General features: G+C 39.3%; 1 protein-coding gene across 2 annotated transcripts in view; it reads right to left on the reverse strand.

The window, feature by feature from the left end:
* Positions 1-4069: 4069 nt before the first annotated feature.
* The window catches only part of KDM3B (lysine demethylase 3B), a 47593-nt gene continuing 28457 nt past the window's right edge, over positions 4070-23205 (reverse strand). The window contains exons 16-24 of one of the 2 annotated variants that reach the window (XM_030283705.4): positions 21819-22091; positions 13915-14086; positions 10805-10895; positions 10588-10718; positions 9199-9318; positions 8577-8716; positions 8067-8243; positions 7378-7512; positions 4070-5422 (exon numbers count right to left, since the gene is read on the reverse strand). In XM_030283705.4, coding sequence (XP_030139565.1) covers positions 5342-5422; positions 7378-7512; positions 8067-8243; positions 8577-8716; positions 9199-9318; positions 10588-10718; positions 10805-10895; positions 13915-14086; positions 21819-22091 — 1320 coding nt within the window. In that variant the 3' untranslated portion in view covers positions 4070-5341. Of the gene's footprint in view, positions 5423-7377; positions 7513-8066; positions 8244-8576; positions 8717-9198; positions 9319-10587; positions 10719-10804; positions 10896-13914; positions 14087-18130; positions 18307-21818; positions 22092-23205 lie in introns of those variants that run through there. The other variant, XR_012058078.1, reaches the window with a different exon arrangement.

Here is a 23205-nt window from a genome sequence, read left to right on the forward strand (position 1 = left end):
CCCACACAAAAAAACCCCACCACTAAAAACCAGAAAAAAAAAAAAACCATCCTCCCCCCCCCCAAAAAAAAATCCCACAAAAACCCCAAACAAACAAACAAACAAAACCCAAAGGAAGGCACTATGGCAAAGTCTCATTAGTTGCCGATAGTTGCTGAAGAGCCTTTATGAAAAGGAATGAGACCAAGGAAAGAGTCAGAACAAAAGCAAAGAGCTGTTTGGGAAGAATTTTCTCACGAATGCATGAAGTTCAGCGTAATGAGCAATGATGACAAATACAAAACATTGACAACTTCCCATTACATGCAAGAGATGAAAACATAAATATCTCTACAGACAGTGACAAAGGACAGTTTGTCACAGTCTGCTTTTGGATATGAATGGCCACAAAATGATTGCATAAGGGACTGCACAATTTACACCACTGATGTCATAACTGACCTACTAATAGGATTAAAGGAATCTGCTTTCACCACCAAATAACATGCAACACCTTCAACAAAATGACTACATTTCTGACTGCATCAGTTTCCTATCAGTGACCAATACAGCAACAGGTCTGTTCCTTGAGTAGTTTGTTCATGCTTGGGTGAGTGGAAGAAGCAAACAGAAGAGGGAAAATGCAGAGATCTGGTGAGTAGCACATATGACAGTGTGAGAGCGCTAAATAACTGCAGCATGAGTAAGTTAACACCTAAATAAAAATGTGCCTTAGTGTTTTAAGCTATTTAATGTGCCAATGGACAGTATGAAAATCTACAGTGCATTAGACACAAATGGTGGTAAGAACAACAGAATCTCAGCATCAGTAGAGAAGGTAGTAAATGTAGTGCCAGCTCACTGTTAAATAGGATTTTAAGCTTTAGAACAACTTCAGAGGAGGTATTTTAAGATAGCAATTTACATTTAGCAGTAAGTTGTTCAATTTTTTTCCATATCATAAATAAAAATGACAGATTAATTAATTAACTTACTTTTCCACAAGAAACTACTGGTAGTTTAACGGCTATTTTTGCAACAAAAGTCAGCTGCAGGTTAAGTGAAAATTAAAGTATTTATTAGTATTTTTTTATCAAGTTATTAGTAATATAGTATAATGCTGTGTAATTAAGACCTACCCAGGAAAGCAATTCATCACTTGTTTTCAAATTAAGGCTGTATGGGTTTTTTTGCAGATATGCTACTGCAGAAACAACTCATGATAAACCTGTGTTCTACAAATAATCCAAAGAGGTCACCAAATATCTATCAATCTGCTGTGGCTAGACAATAAAGCATGGAAATCAAACAAGCTGTTCCTCAAATAGAGCAGCTTAAGCAAAGCTACAGTGAGAAAAAAGCCAGGTCAGATTCAGAGACCCTGCTGAAGCTGAGGTTCAGGCAGAAGCTGCTATGTTGAAGAAGGAACAGCAATTCATCAGGGCTCAAGAATATAGGATTCCCTCTGGAAAAGTTTAGCAGACTAAATATGGGTCTTAAGAATAGAGGTGAAGTGGAAGAGCACAATGGGAACCCTCTCTGAAGCACAAAAGTGCAGATTGTAGTGGAAGAGTATCAAAAGCTGAAAGAAGTAAGGAAAACAGAAAAAGTGCAAGCTGACAGCCAAAAATGACACTGTAAGAGCTAGAAATTGTTCTGAGAACATTTCTTTAACAGTTTTGTGACTGAAAGCTATTCACTTAGAAGATACCTTCCTAGAGGAAGCAGCTGTTATTTTGTTCAGCTCTTTGTATCCAGTTCTTGAAACTTACATTACCATTTTCCTATTAGACTATATGCAGGCAGAGATAAATAAAAAGCTCATGCAAGGCAGGGGAATGAGAGAGATAAGAGAGAAAAGTAAGATGATTTCTGCCTGGTTATTTTTCAAATGTCTGGTTGGAACATGCAGTTCTTTTTCCAAAGCTGAGAATAGGAATCTTTAAGACACTGCCAATTGAGAGGAAAGAAGCTGTGGGCTGATTTTAGATTCTGACCACAAGCAGGCATTGGCATGCATACCAGCTATTGGGGTAAGTTTGGGGAAACACTGAAGTTGAAAATCAGAAGGTAAGATTCCTTACCAGTAACCAGAACTGGGAAGATGTATTGTCAACAGCTCCTTCTATGCCATGCTTCGCTCACATGCTGTGTAGTTTCACAATCATTTTCCACTGGATCAATGCTTACAAGGTGTGGTTGAGGCATGCATAAATCACTTAGTGTGTCATACACCTCAACCAATACCTCAGCTGTAGAAGCTCAGAGCTATCAAAAGGCTATCAGGTGTGAAGAAGAAGGAAATTATACATACAGGGGAGCAATAGTTTTAAATAATATCCATGCCTCAAAACTTCTTTAACCTTATTTGGATTGTAGGTAAATTCAAGTTACTGCTTAGCATCTAACTTCACTGTTGTAATTCTGATTCCACATCCTCAGGTTTTACAAAAGGCCATCTAAGAATCTTCACAGAAATGACACATAGAACATAACTTTAGATGTATTATGTACTTATTTTTTTCCTATATTTATGTTGCCTGGTACAGTTGCATCAGAGTAAAGATTTAGGTTTTGTAAAATTAAACTTTGCATGCTGTTACATTTTTATTCAGTATCAAGAAAAGGAAGTTTTTTGGTTGAAAAGAAGTGAAATCTTCAGACTGCGGACATTACACCTTTACATGGCTGAGTACACACCAACCTTCAGTATTGTGAATGCAATCTAAATTCACTTGGGCAGGCCAACAGCCATATATTCCTGAATTATTGCTTCATCTTGTCTGTAGTTACACAGGACATTGACTAAAAGATAGCAGAGTTTAAAGCCCATATTCAAAAATGGTGCTGCCCACTGTCTCATGCAGCTCCATTTAGTAATGGCAAGAGAGCATTAGGTAGAACAAGTGTGATGACTACAGCAAACTATATTAAGTCATGTAACTCAACTTTTTGTTCTCCCTCTGCTAAAACCCCTACGATTTATGATGTCTGCTTTAATCTGTTTACATTCTATGTAACATACCAGCTGCCCATTAAAATCTTGATCTAGAAAATACAGTGGTAAAAACTACTGATTATATATCTTAAGTCAATTTTATAACCACTTTGGCTGGCTACTTGTGGTATAAGCTCTGTATGTCAATTTGATGATCTTTAAGATATCGTCCAACGTAGGCCATTTTATGATTCTATGGTATTTCTTAATTTTAGTAATCCCTCTGATTTTGGCTGAATATTGCTTCAGATTGGTTGTACTCAATGATTAGTAAAAAAGGAAATTCAAGAGACAGAAGCAGTACTTGACAGACTCAAACTAAACAAAGGTTTAGAATAAGACAAAATTCTTATTGTAGATCACTGCATTCAAAATTACTCATGGAACTGTATTAGATATAGTTTAAGTCTCTGCCTTTTTGATCTTTATCCACTTCTAGTGCTTATACACATACATACACACACAAATGAGGGAAACATCTCAGTTATAATTAATCTTTACGCATAGAGTACAACAGATGTGCACAAGAAATTTTACACAACAGAATACAGCAAAGCTGAATGATTCATGGGTCTAGAATAACCCTTTTTATCTCTAGAACATAAATCAGCCCATATTCACAGGATAGCTGCAAAGGTATGAGGCAGCAAAAGCCTGTGACTGGACTTTGCACCTAATAACCAAACTGAGAAGCTGCTAGAATGCCACATGTCAGTGAACAGAACTGCTGCTGCCATCACAACCTCCAAGGTCAGAAACCACAGAACTTTTACCACCCCATCCATATCTCCAGTAGAGAGGCCATCTCTGGACCTGCTAGGAAGACAGAGATGGGAAGCACAGTACAAGAGATGTTTTTTTATGACAAGACAGATGCTCTACCCAAACTACCTTGAAGAATCAAGAAATGGCAGGCAGTTTGGTGTGCTCCCAGCAGATACTTAGATGCCAGGCTGAACCACATGAGCCCTCTGGTCAAAAACAGCAGGTCAAAATTAGCAGGCAGCCTACACTACACCAGAGGCAGAGGCTGAGACAACCTCAAGGCAGGAAGATCAGTGTACAGGTATGGAAAAAAAACTGCCCAGCCTGTTACAGTAAATGACTTTTATTTTTAAAAAAATGAAATAACCGTGAACATATTAACAGGCCTGCAAGTGGCACTACAGTACAGCTGGAGATAAGGTCAGTACATTTCCCCATGTACCCGGACAATGAAATCCATTGCATCAATGCTGACATTAGTAAATTCTGAATACAGTTCTATCAAGCAGGAACATTTTACTTAAAATAGTTCTGGACAAAGTTGACACCAAAAGTTAACTTTTCCTTCACTTTGGAAAGGATATATGCTTTATAGATGTTTTCAGGTAGCACTGGTATTGGGTGAATATTGCCTGCAGTCACCAGTGCAGGGAGAGATGTACAACATCTCCTTGTGAGAACAGAGTTTATACTCCTTTTTACTTTTCATTCTGAGGAAGCAGGGTGGCGTAGAGAGAGGGAGGAAGATAGGTGAGGTAATATGGGCAAGGGAGGTGGGATATCAATTTCTACTCAATTCTCCTTTGGCTGTTTTTGTGCTATTTTGGACTGCTTTCTAAAAATCACTTATTGATTTTACTGAAAGGAAGACTAAATGTAATACACCTTTCCTTGAAAATCCAGGAACAATTGTGGTACTTCAAAAATACTAAAAATATCTACTTTCATGAAATATTAACTGTTTCACTACAAACCTATTTTTTCACTAAATACACAATTCTCTTATTTCTGGAGTCTCCCTGGGGAAAAAAAAAGTGGGTTCTCCCTTTAGTTCTGCAACTCTACAGTGTATAGAGAAACGGCTAGAAGAAGGGGAGTGCAGAGAATAGCTTTATCCTTTTCCTTGGCCTGTATCTCACACAAGGAGTTTGTTTGAATTTCTGCAGTTGGGCTACTGTTGCTCACATTCTTTCAGCAGTTATCAACCAAGTCTGCAGTACGACAACCACTTCCAGCACGTTCTGTCTAACTTTGTGAGTCTAATTAGGCATGAGGGAAAAAACCATCCACACTCTTTAAACCATTTTTGATCATAATATGCAGGAACACCAAGTGGTTTCCATGTTCTTTCAATTTGCAAAAGGCCACAGGAAAGGGATATGGCACCTTTTAGAATCTGGAATTCTGCATTTAACAGTGCAACCTTCCATTAGACCTTCTGTGTTGAGGCAGCGTAGAAAACAGTGGCTGAAGAGTGTAATACTGACCACACCAGCTCCCAGTGAGAAGCTTCTGCTCCTGCAGAGGCAGTCATGTGCAGTCCCTGTATATACCATGAGCAAAAGGCCTACTTGACAGGGCATTTGGAATTAGCAATTCCTACGATCTAGCTAGTTTAGATTCATGAGCTTTCAGTGTGCCAACAGCATCTTTCACTGCATGGTAGATAATGTTCTTCACCTGCAATAGGAAAAAAAAAATCAACTTCTACAGAGTAACAAGGAGAGTCTTACACAGCTATTCAATCAATTTTGACAGCTGAATTTATAATAGTTGGTGAGTATACATAAAATATATACTCTTTTTGCTTCAGGATACCAACAGCACATATTTTAACTGTCACAGATTGCAAGTATCTTAGACACCTGCACTGATTTATTAACTCATTTTCTGGTCACTCAGCAACATATATTTACTTGTGTGGTTTTAGGATAATTCCTTCTCTTGTGAGAGCTAGGAGGAAGTTCACTACAAAGTTACATATATAGGCGTTTACTTTGAAAAAGTCCTTGTGAGCCAAGTCACTTAGAGACTCACATGAATCACATCTTAAAGATGTAAGAAAATCATAGGTTTAATCCTATGAAAATTAAGATGATGCAACAAATCATCCTGTTTTCTTTGCATAGAGGCTAGAAATTCTTCAAATTTGTGAATCTTGCAGAAAGACAAGCACAAGATGAGAAAATCCGTTAGTACTCACTGCTATCTTTTTCACAGTTACCTATTTAAGAATCAAAGTTCTGTCTAGTTTCTGATTGTTTCTGATCTAAGTTTATTTGAAATCTGTTTTCAGGTGTTGAACAGAACAGTTTCACCTCCTAAGTGAGTGGCTCAATTGCACTTGCTCAACTAACTGCCAAGCACCATCATCTTTTGCTGATGTACATGTGACCTCATTTTTGGTATAATTTATGGAGATGTTATTGTCTCTGTGTATTTTAATACATAAAATTATAATTTAAAATGACAAATTAAAAAAAAAAAAAAAAAGACTGAGACAAATACAACCAGTATTCCTTTTCACAGGATTACTGAGTTGCATTTTGTGGGTTTTTGTTTCTTGGTTCTTTTTTTAAATAATAAGCCTTGTTACTTTGCAACCTCTTAATTTGCAGAAACACTTCTGCATTTGTATCATCACAGCTGAAAAGGTACAGTGTTATATACCAGAATGAGTTGATTCTACTTCTGCTTTCCTTTACAATCCCATGAAGATTCACACAGAAATTTACAGCAAACTTTCACTGAATTGGTATGAGAGAATTAACATTGTAGATTCTGACATCCTTGGGTGACATTCTGGAGAGTAACCATATACTGTGTACTTCGATGAGGACAGCCATTCTGCAGATCTCCACCCTCCTTCCTTTCACATACGTGTGTAATTACTGATACACAAAAAATGCTGACCACAAAATCTGCAAACTGAGTAGTTACTAATGCTTCAGAAGCCTTAGACAAAATCCAACAAGATCTCCAGTGGTCTTCTCTCTGTAGAACTTACTGTCTTACATCCAGTGTCCTTGTGTTAGAACAATAGAACATCCTATTATGTTCTGTGCATAATTATTAGTTGAAGCAGTCACAGTTCCTCAAACCAAAACACACTTAATTTTAGGACTAACATATGTTGGCTAAGACCATTAAGATCATCGAATCCAACCACACACCTAACACTGCCAAGTCCATCACTAAACCATATCCCTGACTTAAATAAGCCAGCCTTCACTTTCAGAGAAGTATTCTTTTAGGCAATAAACAAACGCAAGTGTACTTGGTCAAATAAACATCTCTCTTCAAAACAAAGCACTGCTCTTTCCTTTTTAAGATTTTTTTTTTTTTTCTGGTCTGCTCTGTTGTCATTAGGATGCAGCCATTCAAAAACTTATTAATACCAATGTGTCCATTAGTCTCATGGGGGAAAGTTCTCTGGAAATGCAGAAGTCTATTACTAATTTTTGTTTACATAGTACTGTAGACAGAAGTACTTAATTTTTAAGTAAAGTACCTACCAAATGAGAACCTCCATATTTGTGGGAATTCGTTACTGTTTCCTTAGACATACATTTCTAGTACTGAAGTAAGCTGAATACACAGGATGTATTTAGTGTTTACTGACATAAAATGGTTACCTGCAGTTTATCCTCATGGTTTGTATGAGTATTAGACAGATGCCTGAACTCCTGGGTCAGACGGAAGCAGTGCTTCACATGTTCAGGAGATACAAAATCTTCTGCCACTTTAATGCAGCTGTACAAATTATGGACCTAAAAATCCATATCAAATGACTGTATATAAAGACAATCAACCATACAAAACAAAACAAATAAACCCCCAAAACAAACATCAACAACAACAAATACCAAACACCCAAAAACCCCCAATACCCCCCCACATCTTTAGGCTCTGCCACATTTACTCATCAAAACCAGAAACTAACAGAGTTGCATCTAATAGTAAAATGAGGACAAAATACATGACATCTAACAGGTTTCCTGTTCTCCCATATATATTAGCGTTCCCTAAAGCAAGTTCTCTTAACCTTTGAATTTGGTTTCCTTGGCTGAAGTTTCACTACACAGAATGCTTTCCCTCCATTCACCCCAGCTTTTTTCCCCCCTGTAATTTCATCACAGCTATGTACACATCATTCAGATATTTACGTAACTTTTAGTGATGTAAGAACTGCATATGTAGAAAAAGAAACCTTAAGTGTGCGATATTAATTACCTTTCAGTCAGACCTTTCAAAATATATATTTTAAAGCTGTGCCTCCAATTCAATTCTATCTGTCAACATGGCCTAGAGTTGGTATAGTTACCTGATGGGGAGCACCCGCAGGAATGAACACAGCATCGCCAAGGAACTGCACTATTGCCCAGCCTTGCACACCATACTCATCATATAGTCTCTTACGTAAGGTCTGGTCCAAGTACCAACTTTGGTCATGAATGGGGTCATGATCTGGAGGATTTTCTTGGCCTTGTTCTTCTCCAACCTAGGGCCAAGATATGGGGTGGAAGGAAACCATGACACAGCACCTTGATATTGCTGGCTCACAAAATGGTCTGTACCGAAAAACTTAACAAACTATTTCAAGGTAGAACATTATTTTCATTAAGGTCATTTAGGTCTTAAACAGCAACATGCATTAGTATGAAGATTCCAGACCAGGCTGAAAACCTGTGAACACAGTAACTATCAATGCCCTCAAAGACAGAAGTGCAATACCTATGCACTTGATATTGATAGCAATTTGTATACATCAGCTGCTAAAAGCAAGCTATTCAAGGAACCCGGTAAGCTCAAGCTTTCTTTGCAACCCGCATACCTTCCGGAGAAGTTCCCGTATCTTTTCAGCATCCTTGGCAGCATAGATGTGCCACAATGCTCCAGGTTTCTCTCTTCCTTCATGGATTCGCTGCTTTGTTACATCATCAGCATCTCCCTCATCAATTGTTTTCAGAACCTCTGAAAAAGGAATCCATGTAAAAGCTGCTCATCTTTCGACATAGAGAAAAGAGCATTTTGAGCTACTAAATTCAGTCACACTGCAACTGTTGCATCATATAGAGCCCTTTCTAAGTCCATCAAGTTTCAATTTAACAGAATTCAGGGAATGTGTCAATTGAGGGCTAATCACAAAGCTCAGTCTTGAATTTAAACTGAGCTACAATTATTCAAATACAAGGAGAAGAAAGGGGAATAAGTTACTCTTTCTCCTCTTTTCTTCAGGAATGTACCTAATTTCTAGCAAAACTCTGCTGCTGGCATAGTTGGAAACTAATGAAACATTACTGCACTTTTAATTATGTGCTGCAAATGTAGCAAACCGCCTGGTATACTTGAATTATATACCATAGAAATTACAAGCTTAAACAATAAAAGATACAGGCTTCTTACATACACAATTCATTTTTAGTGTACAGAAAACAGCTTTCCTTAAGCATTACCATCATCATGGGTCCCTTCCCCAATGGGAATCCCAACATACACCATGACGTTAACAGCATCAGACACATCCAAGTGCAGGTTTGTGGTACCAACTCGTCTGTCTTCTGCAGTAATTAAGCCTATAACAGAGTGCAAAATAAAATTAAATTCTGTGACTAATCTCTTATAATCTAACTGAAAAATCTGTCTGAAAATCTAACTTTGTACAGCAGTGAGAGCACAAACTGAAGTCAAACAGCAACTGAAGCATGTATATTCATGTCATGTGTAGTGTAAGTAAAAAGTTTACTGATAACCAGTATTTTAATTTTACAGGAAACAGAAGCAGCAAACATAGTTTACTCAAGTCATGAGAAAACAAGCATTTAAACACCAAAGCCAGAACTTGTACTTTACAATTTTGTCTCTCCGAGAGTATTTTATACAGCCTGTACTAGAGAACTTAGCTATCATAAGCACAAAGCAAGTCTTCCTTTGCTTGGAGGCATGAGAGAACTGCTTTAAGTGGCATTAGCATCCTACTGTGTGCAGCAAGTCAATGGACTGTTAGAAGTATAAGCCTCCAGCTGTTTTTTATTTTCTCATACTAGCTGTAAAATCCAGGACCAGTTGAATTCACAGCAGTTAGTGACCAGCTCATCATTAATGATTCAGATTACAATTCAGTAAGGAGAAACACCTGCAGACTCAAGTGCTTGTACCTTTGCATGTTGAAGGAACTTACATCCCTCAAGTGACTGTAAGTAATGGAGAAAGATTTCAAATGCTTGCTTTTTTAATTCTTTGACTTTCTTATTAGTATGTTCCCTTTTTTTTTCCTCTGGCCTTTCAATAGCACCCTCTCTTTCTACCTCTGCTTAACCATCTCTAGCAAGTAACATGGCAGGGAACCAGAATATTAAAAAAAAAAAATCTTTTCTATCAGCAAACAGTAACAGAAGTGTGAGCCCACAAGAGTTTTCAGGATCACCATCATATTTATCTATTTTCTGTTTAAGTACAAGCTTCTGAAGTTAGGAACTCAACTCACTGAACAGTACCTATCATTACAGACCAGTGCCCAGAAGGTGGGTAATTTTCCTCTTGCACTCAAAAACATACTAACTTTTCCTTGAACCCTGTATTGGTATTATGCCTGTTATATGTATTAATAATTGTTTGCACACTTAACTTACTGTATGTACATCTCTAGAGAAAAGGGCACATCTGACAGAGAGAGGGCTAATGTAAGAATAGATTTGCAGGACTAAATGAAAAGAAAGTAACAGCAGGCTCTAGGATAAGCACTGAGTTTTGCCACAGCCTTGTGTTATGCCACAGCCTTGTATTTGCCCTAACTGTAATAAAGAGTCACAAAAACCAGTATCTGCAGACCTATACTCACATACCATATGCATTGTACATTTTGGGACCCAAGTCAGGACGGACAAAGTAGCTTGGCAGCCTAGAAGCCAAATTCAGTCTGCCATCTCTCTTGGTATATTCAGGAAGAGGAAGATTTTCCATCAAGTCCTCAAACCTAGAGAACAAAGACGGACAAAGGCGAGTTATCCTCCTGTAGCACCTACAGCAGTTCTGTCAGCACTGATACTAAAGGTTACTTACCTTGTAGGCATCATATCTCTGAAGTCCTCCCCTGGAGGCCAATCCTTTAACTTTAGTACCATTGGCTGACCATCATCTGACCTGAGCCGTTCTGTAAGAAACAAATACTATCATTTTACCACAGCCCACTACCTTGTTAAAGCTGTAAGGATTTTTGTACCTCTTAAAATGCACAGCAAAATGGATCCTGGCTTTGTTTTGGGCTTCCAAGCAATATCATAATATGACCAACAACAGTTTAACAACTATATAAGTATACATACACAGATATAATCACCGACAGCAGAAGTTTGACTGATCTTGCACAGCTGCCAAGTTTTAGAATAGTTTTTATTCAGGTCAAAACCAAGCCTTTCCAAAATCATTCTTCCTTACTCCTTTTACCAAAGTCCAAGGGAGTTTTATCATTAATTTCAAGAGAAGCCGTACTTCTATAAAATTAAAGTTATTGGTTCTTGTTCTGAAATCAATCCTAACATCAGTGTAAAGCAAGAAACCATGGTACACTACATTCAAAAATGCTGAAGGGCAGGTGGTCACACAGGAAGACTGCCTTTAGGTTTTTTAAATTCTTATTAGCTGGAGGAACTCAAATTAGCAGAGTGCCAAAACCAAACATTTGTTCTTTGCTTTAAGAGTTTTACACAAGTCCTGACTGTAAAGAGAAAGTGAGCAGCACAGAAAGATGGCATTACACATGCAACAGTGGATGTATGCTATGACAGCACTGACCATATCAACTGCTTTCCTACCTCAGAACTTAGGGTGAAGAGAGTCTATCTGGAAGTGGTACACAAGTAGCTTAGATATCACTGTAACATTTGGAGAAAAACAAAGCTCACTCTTCTAGCAGACTTTTCACAAATCTACATGAAGCCACAAATTAAAAAACTAGCAGTCTTAAAGACTTTAGCATCCTGATTTCCCTAGAGAGTAGCACCCTTCACTGCTTCCTACCTTACTGAGAATTTTCAGCCAAACTGATCTAGGAGAGCTCCTGACAGCATTGGAAGAGAAAGCATATCTAAGAAATTAGGACTTGGAGACCTGTGAATTACATCTGCATTACATATCAACAGGCTACAGAAGACTGCCTGAGTTTGCAATATAAGAAAATATTTTATTGAAATTAAAAGGAATTAAGGACTGCAGATACGTAAACTGAAGTGACCGATTTAAAGATAAACTTTGATAAGCTACAGATTTTAGAGAGGCGAAAAAGCTCAAGGACTTGAATTTAAAGATGTTTTACAATTTCCCATATTCAAGACTTTGAATTCATCGAGCATCTTTGTTCTAAACAAGAAGCAGCTTGTAGGGAGGCTATTCAGAAAGGACAGAGTGAGGAACTACCTGGATGATAGTATATAGATCCAACAAATTACATGAAACTGAACAAACCCCAGAAAATATCAGCAAAGAAAAGCAGGTGTAAGAAGGATCGAAACAAAGTCAGACCTTTCAAAAGTCCACTTTGAGCCCGAAAATATTACAAGAAACAGCAAAAGATTGAAATTAATTAGCCTATCATATAGAGTAATCTCAATAAGACCTCCAAAGTCAGTGGCTGTTCTGCATCTCTTTGGTAATTTAATGTGAGGGTGGGAGCCAGCCACGTACTTAAAAAAAATTAAAATTCATGTAATGCAGGGAAGTAAGAGACATTAGGTAATTTGCCAACAGTTTTCATAAGAATTAGAATGTGAAATATCTGGACTAGCAGTAAATAATATTCCTCTGTACTAGGACTTGAACATAACTGAAGAAACTCTACATAAAATGTATTTAAAAGAAATTATCAAGAGTGATAAGGTTTTCCAACCTAGGTCACTAATATTTCTCATGTATAGTGTGGTAAATGCTTTGTCTAAAAGAAAAGCCAAAGCTGATTTTGCTGAAAGAAGCAAAGTGTGCCTGTGTCTGGAGACAAACTACAAGTAACATTTATCAAAGATAAACTGACCCGTACAAATTCACTATTTTCATTAATGACCCCAACACAAAAGTGAAGAGTTTGTGAACTTTCCCAATTATTGTCAATACACAAAGACCACACCACTATATCCTCCTCCAAGGCCATTTATTTCTGATTAATAACAAAAACAGTATGAAATTTAACAGAACAAAATACAACATTCTGTACTAACCATAAAAGAAAAACCAAGTAAGTCAAAATCAAGGAGTTTATTGATTAGAAAATTACTAGGAAGGGAATATTCTTTGTCTGCAAATCTATAATTTCATTGACTGTTGAATGAACATTCCATTAAGTCATCCAACAGTTCACCATTTCTGCAATATACACAGCAATAAATACAGAAAACATTTTATACACAACTCTACAATCAGCAACATTTCAATGAACTTTTACAGCTCTAACACCTGTAACTATAAGATCACTCAGGTCTAGGTATATACAATCTAAAATGGAGAACTCTGTTTTTTAGAAGCTCTTTAACCTGACCCTTATGTCCCCAGAAATTTTAATTGGTTAGTTTCCCCATCCACACTTGACAGAAGGTTTTCTCAAAGAACTTGAGCATTAAATAATGTGTTATCATGTGAGGCACGCATATAGCATTGCTATTCATAATATATATATATACATTTGCATTTGTATGTCAAATTTACTTGACTGATGTATTCCACCAAATCCAAATTTTAGTATCAAAAGTTTCTGTCTGTTTTAGCTCAGCAGGCTCCCTTTAGTTTTGCAATAAAAATTGAGGTGGAAAGGAGAGTGAAGCTACCTTCGCATTACTTACTTTCTTAAAAATGGTAACTGAGGATTAATTTCACTGGTAAAAGTTTAAAAAAACCCCAAACAAGCAGTTTCCCATGAAATGAAGCATTTTTTGACACATGGAAGTTATACACACCAACACACTGCAGTACAGACAGTTCTCTTGGACAGTCCTACCCTAATCTTCACCAATAATGCATTTTCCAGGGTGTGCTACATGTAAGGAGCAATGGCTTCTTTGGATGAGACTGATAGGTATTTGGATCTTTTCTTAATTTATTTTTTAGGAAAATAGGTGGAAAATGAAGAGTTGAAGATAGCAAGACAGACTGCTCAGTTAAACTAGTCAGCCATAAATATTACTTACTAGATATTATCTCAAAGCCATCCCAGAAGTCACGCACTTTCACGTCTGAAATTATGGCACAGTTCCTGCAGTTCACCAAATCTACATCTTGATCTCCAAATTCCAGGCTGAAAGCTTCTGGTTTCCAAAGCTCTGACTTCAACTTCTTATGGACACCAGATACCAGCACGGGCTGAGAATACAAAGATGAATGCTTACTCCACCATAACCAATTAACTTACATATGCAGCCAAACTTTCTTAGGAGAGCCAAGATTTCTGGCTACCACCATACAAAAGACACCACAAATCTATTTTCATCATGTCTGGCTTTTGTGCATCAAGCAAATAACCAGAGTCAAAGCAAACTTTAGTTCCACGCCATGTGCAGCTGCCTTAGAAGTGGCGTTGGGTTAGACTTGCCAAGGCAAGTGCATTAGGTCTCCATGGCAAGGTGTCGGCAGCAGGTATAGGCTCTGGGAGCTGCCCTGTGGTGGACACCAATGGCTCCACCTGGCTCAACAGACCCACCACTGGACAAAGCTGAGTCCATAATTGATGCTGGTAGACTCTCTGTGATAATGAAAAAGGGTAAAAAGTTCTCAACAGCTGCTGCACGCGTCTGTGTGTGAGAGAGAGAGAGAGAGAGAGACAGACAGACAGGGGGACACACAACATGGACGGCAGGCAGGGAGAAGGGAGAGAAACAGCTTTGCATACACCAAGGTCAGTGATGGAGGAGGTGCTCGCAGCCCATTGAAGAGCATGGTGAGGCAGGCTGTCCCCTGCAACCTGTGGAGGACCACAGTGAAGTAGAGATCCACCTGCAGTCCACAGAGGATCCACTGCAGCACAGGGATACTTGCTGGAGGTAGTCCACGGAGAGCCCATGCTGGAGCAGGCTCTGGCAGAAGCTGTAGGGAGAATCCCACTAATAAGCAAACTTTCTGGCAAAAACTGCCCACTGGGGACCCACACTGGAGCAGCCCATACAGACAACTAATGCTGGAGCAATCCATGAAGGATAGTATCCTGTGAGAGGAGGATACTCCAGGCAGAGGAAGAAGCAGGCAAGTGTAAGGAGGAAAGGGCAGCAGACACTGTGTTATGAACTGACCACAACCCACATAATTCCCCGTGTCACTCCTGGAGTTGTGGCAGGAAGGAGGTAGAATAGTCAGAGATAAGGGAGTAAACTTGAGCCTTTAGGAAAAGGTTGAAGTGGGCATGGAGAGGTAAGGTGTTTACTGATTTGTCTTTCTTCTCTCCCAGACTACTCTATTTTTAATTGGTAATACATTCAAATCCTTTATCACAAGTTAAACCTGTTTTGCCCATGACAGCAATCCCTAAGGGATCTCCCTGGCTTTATCTTGACCCAGAAACTTCTTCACCTGATTTTCTTCCCGTGTTCTGTTGAGAAGGGGGAGTGAGAAAGCAGCTGGGTAGAGGGGTCTGGCAGCCAGACGGGGTCAATCCACCTGTGGCAGTAGAGTAAGTGTGGAATCGCACCACCTGTCCTTTTTCTTAAGCACACATGCAATTACCACTAGAAAAATCATTTCTACTAAAGCCTTCTCATGTGGAATTTTTTTATTTTAATATGAATTGTTTAACTATTTCACTTGTTATTTATGTATAATCACAGACCAACATTAGCTCTGTAGGACAAAACCAAGTAGTGGAAAAAAGGCTGCTCACTTGCAAAAGGGGTTTTAAGATGCTTAGGCTAATGATGTACATATACTCCAAATAGATATTTCAGTGGCCTCTCCCCATAATTTAAAATGCTTTAATTAATTAACTGAATTAATGATTTTAATTAATCTCAAAGCATTTGCTAAACTGACAACAATTGGGAAAGGTATATCAGACAATCCTCCCAACACTGCCAAAACCTTTTCAGTTCATCTCACTCTGCCATCTCAAAAGAGAATTACCAAACTTGAGAGAAAACAAAGAGGGTATGAAGTGAACTTGTACATGGACTATTCCCACCTGAAAAACTTCCGCTTTTGTAACTGCTACCTATGTTCAGATGGCAGTTCCCATGGCTACGCAGGTTTGAATTAATTCCAAGCTGTGCCCTATACATTAACAATGATCTGATGGTGGTCTTGGTTTATTCCCATTAAGAGCTCAGCACAACCCTGAGAAGCACACACATCCCTAGATGTAATATCAGTGTGCTAGGCAAAGATACCTAAAGAGCTATGTACAAGCAACTTCAAAGTTATGCTGCTTAAACACACTCCAGTAACCAACTGCTGCTTCTTTTGTCTTGTCCAATGGCCTCTAAAAGGCCTAGTTTTGATTTTAGTCCCTAAATGAGGACAACTACTGATTCAGAAATGAATGTAAAAATCCCAAGTCTGGGGATAACAGAAATGGCCTTGGTTTTCAAATACAATAAAACACAGACATTAAGTTCTAGAAGGCACCAATGAAACCTCAACTCCAGAACAGTGAGATTTAAGAAAACAAAACGGGGTTGTTTACTTTACTCCTGTGAATTTCAGGGGAATGAAAAAAGCAAAAAACCCCACAGAAACATTTAGATTGGCAATGACTACCCTCACACCAAAAAAGAGTATTTTCTTGTGTTGAGGCTGAACTTCCTGCACCCACTCCCACTTCTCCTGTCAGTGGGCACTGACAAGAAGAGCCTGGCTCTCTCTTCTTAAGATTTTCTCCCCACACTCTCCTGAGACTTCTTTTCTCTAGACGGAACAGTCCCAGCTTGCTCAGCCTCTCTTCATCTAAGTGATGTTCTAGTCCCTTCATCATCTTTGTGACCCTTTGCTGGGCTTCCTCTAGTAAGTCTGCAAATCCTTTGAATTGGGGAGCCCAGAACTGAACACAGTAAGGAGAACCATCACTTCCTTTGACTTGCTGACAACTCTCTTTGTAGTGAGGACACATTCTTGGCTCATGGTCACTCCCTTGCCCACTGGGACCCCAAGATCCTTCTAGGCAAAACCACCTTCCAAATGGTTGCTTCTCAGCAACTGCTGTAGGATGTTACTCTTCCCTGATGTACAGGACATTACATTTTCCCTTGCTGAACATCACCAGATTCTTCTCAGTCCAGTTCTCCAGCCTGTTCAGACCCTCTGAATTGCAGCAGAACCATCTGCTGTATGAGTCATTCCTCCTAGTTTTGTATTGCCTGTAAACTTGCTAAGGGTGTATGAATCCTATCCCATCTAGGTCACTAATGACATGGCAAGTACTACTCAGTGCAAAAGTGACCCCCTATGATATACCACTAGTGACAGTGCTCTCACACATGGCATTTCAGTCAGTTTTAAGTCTATCACACTGCTCATTTACCATCACTTTTATGACATTATGACAGTGTAAAAAGCCTTTATGAAAGTTAATACAAAAAACATCCACTACTTTCCCTTCAGGTACCAAGACAGACATATCATTACAGAAGGCTATAAGGCTGGTTATGATTGAATCAGTTTTCCTGAGCTTCTCTTTTCTTCATGACCATATTCCCATGGGATTCTTCCAAGCAAGTATCTGAAAAGGCAAAAGCCTGCTCTCCCAAAGCCCAGATTTGTGATCAAGATTTTTTGCTTTGCTCCCTCCTCTCAGAATCTTGACCTGAATGCCATCATCTAATAGTCCCTGCAGCCAAAGGTGCCCCATATCTCCCCATTAACCACCAGTTCTTCCTTGTGTGAAAGCAAGAGGTCCAGAACAAGCCCCCTTCCCCAGCTGTTTCCTTGATCAGCTCTCTCAGAACATTGATATCAATGCACTTCAGAAAACTTCAAGACTGCTTGTGACCTGTTGTGTTGTTGCTCCAGCAGGTATCAGGGTGGTATGACAGATACTTGCCATAATGTTGTCCATGTTACGCTGCTCAATAATCCCGGCTCCTAAGTTCTTGGAGGGCTAATCATCAGTTCCTACACAATTTCAAGCATTCTAGGTTCTTCCTCACAAAGACAGCAATGTTCCCTGCTTACTTTCCTGGCCTGTCATTCCTGTGTTGTCCTTCCTGAACAGTCTCTACCTATTCCTTCCCATACTACAGCTGCATGAGCTATCCCACCACTTTATCATACCAATGTGCAACTGCACACTAATTCCTCCTCTTTGTTCAATGTGCTGCGTGCATTAGTGTACAGGTACTTCAGAAAGACATCAAGTCATGTTGATTTCCCAGAAACAGCGTGAGAGCTTTCTTCACAATGCCGTGATGCACACAGAACCTTACTTACATGCATATACTTGAGGTGGACATCTTTCATCGTTGGTTTCTTGAGCACGGGATTACTCCTGTTCACATCACCTCACACTGCTTGCTTGCCAAATCAATCAATTCCTTCCTTGATCACTGGTCATACTCTCCCCTCCCTTGTTCCTGCTTATAGCTTTCCTCATAAGGTTGGCCAGCCTGTTGGCAAAGATGCTTTTTTTTTTTTTTTTGCTTAAATGGATCCTATCTTTTCCATGCAATCCTCAATCCTCAAAGAGGTTCCCATGATCACAAAACCCTCTTGGTTAAAATCAGCTGTGCAAACTGTGGTTGACATGCAGGATCTATCCACTCCCCTACCCTTCACTGGCAAGAGTAAGAAAACTATGAGGACTCCATGGCTTTGATTAACACTTCCAGAGCCATACAGTCACTTTTCATACTGTCATGGTCTCTCCAGTAGTACTCTGTGTGCCAATATGGAAAAGTGGCAGAGGGCACATGTTTGAGGAACAGATAAGCTTTAGTAGTCTTCCCACTATGTCCCAAATGTGACACCCAGGCAAGCAGCAAACCTCCCTATAACAAAGCAAATACAGCAATCTGAAATCTGAATATACTCATCCCAGCAAAAATGGTAACAATTAAGGCAATAAAAAAGTTTAAGCATATTCTAGGGATCATGTATGAGTAAAATAACAGTACCTTTCACAGGATGTGTAGAAAGCATTGCCTGGTAGACTTTAAACTGATGACTAAACCAGCTGTCTTCAGTACAGAAAAATAATGACATTTTGATCCCTGTTGTATTCACTTGACCACTTGTAAATAGCAATTAAAAGAAACCCCAAAACAATCAAACTACTTAACTTAGTAGAACTCTTCTGGCCATTAAGCAGCAAATTTGCCATAGAAGAAAGAAAATATTTTCTCTAGTGAATAGAATAGTGAATAACACAGATAGGGGTCCAAGATAAAAAGACAATGGACTTGCCTGGTAGACATCCCCTGCCAAATCTGCTCTCAAACTACAGGGAGATAACAATATTAAAAAAAAAAAAAAAAAAAAAAAAAAGCCAGTACCATACCATATTTTCAGTGTCTCAAAAAAAGAGAAATCCTAGCATGAAAATTCAGAAAATATCAAGTTGCTATAGGATGAGAATCCTAACAGTATACCCAGATGAGCAACAACCATTTTCAGGAGAGCAAAGTGCTCTTTAAAAACAACTTCAAGAATTACTCTTATGGTCTCAGTGAATCCTGGGATAAGACAAAGTTTAATTTATTTCTGACAATTCAATTTCTAAGATGAAGGACTCAAAAAATGTTGCTATTTTGAGTGACACTGAAAGAGTGCCATTAATTATCTAAGCATTAAGGGAAAATAATTTTCTCTTAACAATTTGGGGTGCCACTATATCCAACATCTTCATATAGTACAGACCTAGTGTCCAGTGAGCATTTATTGTGCTGGGGAGGGTGGATAAGGGTTTTTTTCCAAATAACCTTTTACAAAACACAAAACAGGGAGAGGATTTGGGGAATGGTGGTAGAATTAATGTTCTTTCACTTCACTTTTAAAGGTGCAGCTGAGATGTACAGGAGGATGTAAGCCAAGGAAGAACAGTGACACAGCACAGTTTCTTCAGAGAGTCTCTGCTTGAAGAAATTATTTTAAAATAACCTTCTTGAGACATTAACACCTGCCTGGATGATATGCTCTCTCTTATGCAGGAACAAGGGAAGTTGTTTGATTCCTTTTCACATTTCAACAGGAAACTCCAATGACTGCAACACCACCTTGAGAATGGCTGAATGAGCAAAGGACATGCCCAGTCTCTCCCTATTCAAGGGGTCCTCTGAATGATAAAATGATCCAAAAGCATCTATAGCATACCTTGGGGCAAAGCCTAAAATAGTGGGTCACAAAGAGTACCATGAGCATGGCAGTTGTAACCAGAGCCTCAGGGTGTGCACCAATTTGGATGGTGCTCCACACTGCAAACTACACATTGGACACAAGATCCATAATCACATCTCTTGGCTCCATAAGCAGTCTTTCAAGACTCATCACCTGTCAAGAACCCCACAGTCACAAGAAGCATCTTGTACATGGTGATTAACCAGTCTCATTGGCAACGAAACCCACAAGCACATTTTTTGTAGGCATTCCCAAGATGTTTAGGATCCTCCTAGGAGAGGCAGTAGTATTTCCTGACAGAAAGTGTTGAGAAAATTATCGAAGTATGCTAACCAGAAACTAAGAAGCTCTTAGAAAAGAAAAGCAGATGATGGACACCACAGCACTGCAAAAGAATGATCTGAAATCCCTTATAAATCAGAAAAATATAACAGGATGAAAAATAAGAGATTCCTATGCATCTCAAAAAAGTCAGGACAGGAAGGCACTTAGTGGGAAGCTGGCAGTGAAGTTTCTAGTCAGACAAGCAAGGGTGTGCTGCACAGTAACTTCCTCCAGCTTCCTCCAACTCTTAGGAGCTGACCAGAGGAATCATGGACAGGAATGCGGCTGGTGGCACAACAGCCATCTTTGCAGTTCTCACGGCTATGCGCTAGCTGTGCTCATGCCCAGGCAAACCCAGAGAATGTGCAGCTCCATGGGACAGATGACATTTAAATGAAAAGTACTCTTCTTCTGTCAGGAGTAGACTCTGATGCCAAGAGAGGTATATGCAGCCTGTTCTTCCACCACATCTCAGGGTCTTGTCAAAAATCACAAATAAGTATGGAATACGACTGCCAAGCGCATTAGCACTGTAACAACAAACTAACTGACAGCAAGCACTTCTGCAGAAAAGATGATGAGGGACCTAATGTTCTAGCATTAATGGCCACAATTTTGAGTAGTTAGTGAAGGTAACTGTGTCAGAGGCAGCTGCAGGACCAAATGCCAAGAATACAGTTTGAACAGCAATGGCCATTATCCTCTGTTAGAACTGTGGGTGCACTTCCTTTGCAGCAGCAATTACTCACCCATTTTTAACAATTCAGGTTGTCTGACCAGGCTGATCTTACTGACTCTCTGGAGAAGTCTAAGCTGCAGCACTACAGACTGACATCTGAAAAAGTGGCTATGCTGAGGGCAAGTGTAAGGTACAGTCTGTTGTCTGAAAGCCTAACTGCTTGATGGCACCTCAGACAATCCACAAGAGTGCTCCATGCACAAGCTGCTGAATCCAGAACAATACTTGGGTTCCCACTGGCTGTAGGGCTCAGGGTGAGACACTATATCAAGTACATCCAAAATTCAGTAGACTACTGCATGCAGCATTTTCGCTCTTGTATATGCTGCAGCTGGAAGGAAATGGATCTTTCCCTGAGGCTATAAAGCATCAAGTGTGGGGTAGATGCTAAGGTGCACTCAGGAAATCAGAGTGGATTCACTACCAGGCTGTAGTAGAGCAGAGAAGGTTCAGCACAAAGCACACAACTAAAAGGGCTGTCACAGCAAACACTCTCATGATGGTAAGCTGAGAAAAGCTCAACATGCAAGAGTACATGGGCCTAAGTAAATATAGCATAGAGTGAACAGGGCTGCTGGGTCCCCTCTTTATAAAGCTACAGTTGAAGTATTCATTCACCATATTCACTCAGGAGCCAAAGTTTGAATAGACTGTTTTTAACAACATACCAACTGCAATTTCGGGACACTTATAAGCAGCAAGGGCTGGATACTTATCACCTACCTGGCCTTGTTTCCAGCATTCCCTGAAGATCTTCCAGTTGTTTTTGTTGCTGGGATCATGAAGGCAAAGAAGTCTACCATCACACAGCCAAGAGTGAGAAGTGTGTGGATCCAGCACATTTAATCCCATTACCATTTCCTTCACCTCTCTCTGTGTGCCACAGTCAGCTAAATTACTAGCTCGTTTTGCAGCATCAGACGTCTTCTTATTTTCCACCACAGAAGCAATGATATGGTCCAAGAAGTTTGGCAGGCTGGCTTTACCTTTGACCCCCTATAAGATGTAAATCCAAAGGTAAGTTTAATCTTGCAACAGTATAAGTATTAACATACATCTGCTCTCCTTCAGACTTTAGTCACAGACACCTTGCTACCAGGAAAACATACATCAGAAACAAACTGGCTCAGAGACAGACACGTATGCAAGTAAGTACAGAAATGGCTATGGCTCTGTTTTACAATGGTAGAAGTTAAAATAACCAGCTGAAGGCTACCTTGAAAAATATTATGCAGACATAAAATAGAAAACTTTAATGATTTTTGATATTAAAAATAGTCCATCTTTTTCCCAACTTCATTAATATCTTATATATTAATAATATTTTCCTCATCCCATTACTAAGAAAGTGAATTCACTTCTCAGGGCAGCCAATTCCACTCTTTGAATGCAAAGGGAGAATTTTTCCTTATATCCAGATAGAATTTCTCCTGAAAGAAACTGGTATTGCCCCTTGCTCTGTTAACCATGCATCTTTATGAAAGAAGTACCTCCATATTCCCCACAACCACCTTTTAGAAATGGTAGATTGATCAGATCCCCAAAGCATTCTCTTCTCTAGGATGAAGAGAACCATTTTCTAGAACCTTTCCAAATGTGTCAAGCTCTCCAATGCTTTAATCCTTCACTGGATCCCATGCAATTTTTCACTGTCGTTCTTCACCCAGGGAAATCAAAACTGGAAACAGTGTTCCAGATGTAGCCCAACAGGGGATGAATGAAATAACCACATTCCTTGATGTGCTCCAGCTGTACGCTTCCTGATACAGCCCAGGACTGTTCACCTTTGCAGCTGCAGGTGTACAGTGCTGGCCCAGGTGCAGCTTGTTGTCCTCCAGGACCCTGGGCTCCTTTAAGAGGCACTACCCCACTGCTAGTCTGATTCCACTCTGTACTGCTGCCTGGAATTATGTTAGTTTTCTACAGCCCATCTTATCCAAATAAGACTAGATCATAACATCATCTGCTTTGGATGGTCTTAAAAATGCACCATTACTCTGACTCTCTAGAGGCTGTAAGAAAGATAGATAATACACAGCTTAATTATTAACTACCATGCTTATCTTAATTATTAAAGACCATGCTTATTATTCTTCAACAGACTATCAAT

Source organism: Taeniopygia guttata, chromosome 13 (genome assembly GCF_048771995.1).
Source record: "Taeniopygia guttata chromosome 13, bTaeGut7.mat, whole genome shotgun sequence".
NCBI classification, from domain to species: domain Eukaryota; kingdom Metazoa; phylum Chordata; class Aves; order Passeriformes; family Estrildidae; genus Taeniopygia; species Taeniopygia guttata.